Source organism: Hyla sarda, chromosome 4 (assembly GCF_029499605.1).
Source record: "Hyla sarda isolate aHylSar1 chromosome 4, aHylSar1.hap1, whole genome shotgun sequence".
NCBI classification, from domain to species: Eukaryota; Metazoa; Chordata; class Amphibia; order Anura; family Hylidae; genus Hyla; species Hyla sarda.
This window is the reverse complement of record NC_079192.1, coordinates 190,788,384-190,793,933: the sequence shown is the minus strand read 5'-3', so window position 1 is coordinate 190,793,933 and position 5,550 is coordinate 190,788,384. Positions and strand designations below refer to the sequence as shown.

At 44.4% G+C, this 5,550-nt stretch overlaps 1 protein-coding gene across 1 annotated transcript; it reads right to left on the bottom strand.

Moving 5' to 3' along the window:
* Positions 1 to 2,812: 2,812 nt before the first annotated feature.
* On the bottom strand, positions 2,813 to 5,300 carry LOC130368844 (protein spinster homolog 1-like). The gene is made up of 2 exons (XM_056573151.1): positions 5,179 to 5,300; positions 2,813 to 4,403 (listed from the first exon to the last, which is right to left on the bottom strand). Exon 2 carries the CDS (start codon positions 4,376 to 4,378, stop codon positions 2,864 to 2,866), a length of 1,515 nt encoding a protein of 504 aa, XP_056429126.1. The 5' UTR covers positions 4,379 to 4,403; positions 5,179 to 5,300; the 3' UTR covers positions 2,813 to 2,863.
* Between the last annotated feature and the right edge of the window lie 250 nt (positions 5,301 to 5,550).

Genomic DNA, 5,550 nt, shown 5'->3' with positions numbered 1-5,550 from the left:
AGGGAGGGATAATATACACAGTGATGTCATAGTACAGGGATAATACACAGTGACGTCACAGTACAGGGATAATAAACAGTGACGTCACAGTACAGGGATAATACACAGTGATGTCACAGTACAGAGATAATACACACAGTGATGTCACAGTACAGGAATAATACACAGTGATGTCACAGTACAGGCATAATACACAGTGTTGTCACAGTACAGGGATAATACACAGTGATGTCACAGTACAGGGATAATATACACAGTGATGTCACAGTACAGGGATAATATACACAGTGATGTCACAGTACAGGGATAATACACAGTGATGTCACAGTACAGGGATAATACACAGTGATGTCACAGTACAGGGATAATACACACAGTGATGTCACAGTACAGAGATAATACACACAGTAATGTCACAGTACAGAGATAATACACACAGTGATGTCACAGTACAGGGATAATACACAGTGATGTCACAGTACAGAGATAATACACACAGTGATGTCACAGTACAGGGATAATACACAGTGATGTCACAGTACAGAGATAATACACACAGTGATGTCACAGTACAGGGAGGGATAATATACACAGTGATGTCACAGTACAGGGATAATACACAGTGATGTCACAGTACAGAGATAATACACACAGTGATGTCACAGTACAGGGAGGGATAATATACACAGAGATGTCATTGTACAGGGATAATACACAGTGACATCACAGTACAGGGATAATAAACAGTGACGTCACAGTACAGGGATAATACACAGTGATGTCACAGTACAGAGATAATACACACAGTGATGTCACAGTACAGGAATAATACACAGTGATGTCACAGTACAGGAATAATACACAGTGATGTCACAGTACAGGAATAATACACAGTGATGTCACAGTAAAGGGTTAATATACAGAGTGATGTCACAGTACAGGGATAATATACAGAGTGATGTCACAGTACAGGAATAATACACAGTGATGTCACAGTACAGAGATAATACACAGTGATGTCACAGTACAGGGATAATACACAGTGATGTCACAGTACAGGGATAATACACACAGTGATGTCACAGTACAGGGATAATATACAGAGTGATGTCACAGTACAGGGATAATATACAGAGTGATGTCACAGTACAGGGATAATACACAGTGATGTCACAGTACAGGGATAATACACACAGTGATGTCACAGTACAGGGACAATACACAGTGATTTCACAGTACAGAGATAATACACAGTGAAGTCACAGTACAGAGTTAATACACAGTGATGTCACATTACAGGGATAAAACACAGAGTGATGGCACAGTACAGAGATAATGCACAGTGATGTCACAGTACAGGGATAATGCACAGTGATGTCACAGTATAACCATCTCACAGCTGAACCACCATGTAATTTCAGCAGAAAATAAAGCAGGGCCTCATGTTCAAGTTTCGCCTAAGGCCTCACAAAGTCTAGAGCCGCCTCTGGTCGGCCCTACCATGGGACCCGGTGGGACCATAAGTCCCAGGTGGCACTTTTCAGGGGCGGCATTTTGCTGCCCCCTTTTTTTTTTGTGCCTAGTAGGTTCATGGTAGGGTTGGCGCCTCCGCTGCTCACTGTTCTAAAGCAGCTGCGGGGTATAATAGCGCAGCGGGCACTTTAGACAGTGATCCTGCCTCCAGCCGACCGGGGTCTGACGAGTAGGGTTGAGCAGCATAGGCCATATTCGAATTCGCGAATATTCGCGAATATATAGCAACACTACTGACGAGGGACGTCGCACAAGTGGCGTACTTCTGCAGACCCGCTCAGGAGGACATCAGTGACGTCACTCGTCAGGCCGCCGCCGGAGAGGAGAAGCGCTATGCAGGGCAGGTAAGTGTGTCTCTGTGTGTGTCTGTGTCTGTCTGTGTGTTTGGGGGGGACTATGGCTACCTAATGTGAGGAATCTATGCTACCAAATGTGGGGAAACTATGTTACCTAATGTGAGGAATCAATGCTACCTAATGTGGGGAAACTATGCTACCTAATGTGGGGAAACTATGCTACCTAATGTGGGGAAACTATGTTACCTAATGTGGGGAATCTGTGCTACCTAATGTGGGGAAACTATGCTACCTAATGTGGGGAAACTATGTTACCTAATGTGGGGAATCTGTGCTACCTAATGTGGGCAAACTATGCTACCTATTGTGGGGAAACTATGTTACCTAATGTGGGGAAACTATGTTACCTAATGTGGGGAATCTGTGCTACCTAATGTGGGGAGACTATGTTACCTAATGTGGGGAATCTGTGCTACCTAATGTGGGGAAACTATGCTACCTAATGTGGGGAAACTGCTACCTAATGTAGGGAATCTATGCTACCTAATGTGGGGAAACTATTCTACCTAATGTGAGGAAACTATGCTACCTAATGTGGGGAATCTATGCTACCTAATGTTGGGAATCTATGCTACCTAATGGGTGGAATCTATGCTACCGAATGTGGGAAAGCTATGCTACCTAATGTGGGGAAACTATGCTACCTAATGTGGGGAAACTATGCTACCTAATGTGGGGGGCTTGTATGAGCTGCGGCATATGGGAGGCCTTAATAAATAATTAAACTTATACAGCAAGTGACATATGGGGGTCCACCTGAGTAAGTGACACATGGAGGGGGGGTCCTGAACAATTGATGTTTTGGGGGGGGGCGGGGGCCCAGGCACATTCTTTGCACAATGGCCCTCTGCTGTCTGTGTCCGCCCCTGGGTAGAGAATAAGGGGTAAAGTGGAACATAGAACAAATGCAGTTATTTTTTTCTTAATTTTTTTTTAATGAAGTAAACGAGATAAAGGTAAGCAATGACTTTTCCTCAGTCTGAAGCGCGGTCCTCATCGGCAGGAAGCAGTGAGGAGGAGGAGGATGACGGAGGTTCTGATTCCATCTCTGCTTCTTTTTCGTCCCTCTCTATATATAGGGCCGTGGCCATGAAGAAGGCCCCTCCAATGACTGCCATTATGGTGCAGGTCATGAGGGCATACTCCAGGCTGCGGTATTTCAGAAGAGGGGATTTGGCATATCCTCGTTCGGAGGTGTCAGATATCAGGCCGATGAGGTACGGGCTGCCGGCGTCACCTAGGAGGTGATAGATTGTCATCTGCACGGCCAGGGCTGAAGATCTCCTCCACGGAGTTACTACTTTTAGTATAATGTCAGATATGAGGGTGAAATTTACTGACAGAAGCGTCTCTCCGATGAAGATGAAGATGTTGGTGGCAACGAGGCTGATGTTGCCAAAAATCAATGCCAACAGAAGAAAAGGGGCAGAGAGCATCATCGCGCATCCACACACAAGCGGGTCCGCCCGTGGGTTGGATTTGCGATATCTTTTACTTATCTCCGTCCCTGCTACAACTCCCAGAATGCCGGAAACGACTGTAACCACACCAAATATTAGGATGTCGTGATAGTCACACGGTTCAGCACGGCAAGGGTCCTTCTCTTGTAGGAGTGTTCGTGCGTGGGTCAGGTATGATGGACCCCATACACCTATGGCTCCCACTATGAAGGATACAGCCGTCGATCCCATGGTGGTTAACATGAAGCTTCGATTTTTAAATAGTTTTTTCAGATCTTTCGCCCATTTGGCAAACTTCTGGGATTTGTTGTTCTTCTTCCCGTTTGTAGTCGTTCTTGGAAGCTCCTTTGTGACCAAAATCATCAAAGCCACAGCTATGAGGCCCAGGCCAGGGGTGACCCGAAACGCCCAGTGCCAATCGCCCCTTGCTGCATCAGTCACTTTGGGCCCGATGATGTATCCTAGTCCGCAGCCTACAGGTATGACGAAGTAAAACACGTTTAGCATGCGGGTCCGCTGGTCACTTGTAAAAAGGTCTGCAATGATGGAGGGGGCGATGGTGCAGAAAGTCGCCTCTCCGGCTCCAACCAGTCCACTCGTCAGCAGGAAGAGCAGGAAGTACCCGTCAGGGATGAATGACAGGGTAAGTGTCATGCTCAGCCAAACGATGACTCCTGCGCAAACAGTATATTTCTTATTACAGTGGTCGCCCAAATATCCGGCAATTGGTGCGACCAGCACGTAGCTTCCAATGAACAATGTATTCAATAAGCCGGACAGACTAGCATTGGTGTCATATGCTTTCTGTATATACGGCAGCACCCCCGCCACGCTGGAGCGATTTGCATAGATGAGCAAATTAACAAAGGCGAGGATCACTACGGTGATGATGGAACGTGCGCTGGACATCACGCTTAGAGATGGCAGGTTCTGCCTCTCAGGGATATCGCCCTTTTCTACATCCATATCACTATGGTCCTCCATTGCTTCTTCCTCCTCCTTCAGCAATGGGTCTTGTGGAGAGGCCATGGTCACAGGTCAGAGCCTGAAAACACTAGAGAGAGAGAGATAAGTGAACACATTAGACAACATGTCATCATTCCTGTCATTATACAATAGATCCTTCATACAGAGCAGAACTGTCCAGCACAGAACTACAAGATAACACTAAGACCATCGCAGCCTCAGAAGAAGACGCTTCTCTATAAGTGTTTTATATGGAGACGTCTTCCCTGAGGTTTCCAATAAGGGCTTGGCTGTATGGTCACTGGGCCATGTGAACTTAATACTGTTGATACAATTGGGCTAACCCGCTATATACATTTACTAATAATGAACCTTCCCCACCTCATTGGGATCTATCTGTACCCTATATGACTTTCTGCCTCTAGTTGATTTGAAAAATGTTTTCCCTTTCGGAGTACCCGGAGTATTTCTATTGTTAGTACACACAGAATTCTATTATATACTATTATATTTCTGCCCTAATCTTTCTGTCATTCTTTTACTACACCACCAAATCTTTCTCATAGACTTATATCTTTTAGAACATCATGAATTAGGACTCTTTTTCTTGGAGGCTTTTTTGGGCATAATTGCATTTTAGCAGTTTTGCAAGAAAAATCTCTGGTCATGATACTAACTGTGCATTTTATTATGTTTAATGCCTAAGCCAAGTATTGTCACAATGCTATGAGGAATAAAACTTTTGTTATTTCTTTTGGAAATTAATTTATTGTTTTTTTTGCTCTAAAAACAATAACAATAAAAAAAAACCCTGACAAACAAAATGCCCTGTGTATGTATGAATAGAAGAGGCTGAGACTTACCTTGTGGTTCTCTCTTCAGACAAGGAACGGTCAAAATCTCGAATTCTCTATCGCAAATAGAAACTCTCTAACAAACACTTTGCACCACAGGTTGTGAATGCAAAACACACTGAAGAGACTGCAGCCGACGATCACCTCCTTGTACAGCTTACGGTGACATCATCACAAGCATGTGTGACATCACAGGGTTCTAAACCATCTTCAGGTATGTGTATATCTGTATAGTAAATGTGAGTAGCCGTATTAGTCCAGTGATGCAGATTGTAATACCTTTTTTATTGGACTAACAGAGTTTTGTAGAGACAAACTTTCGGGATACCTCCCTGATAATTTATCAAGTCCTTTGATAATTAGTCCTTGACTATTGGACTT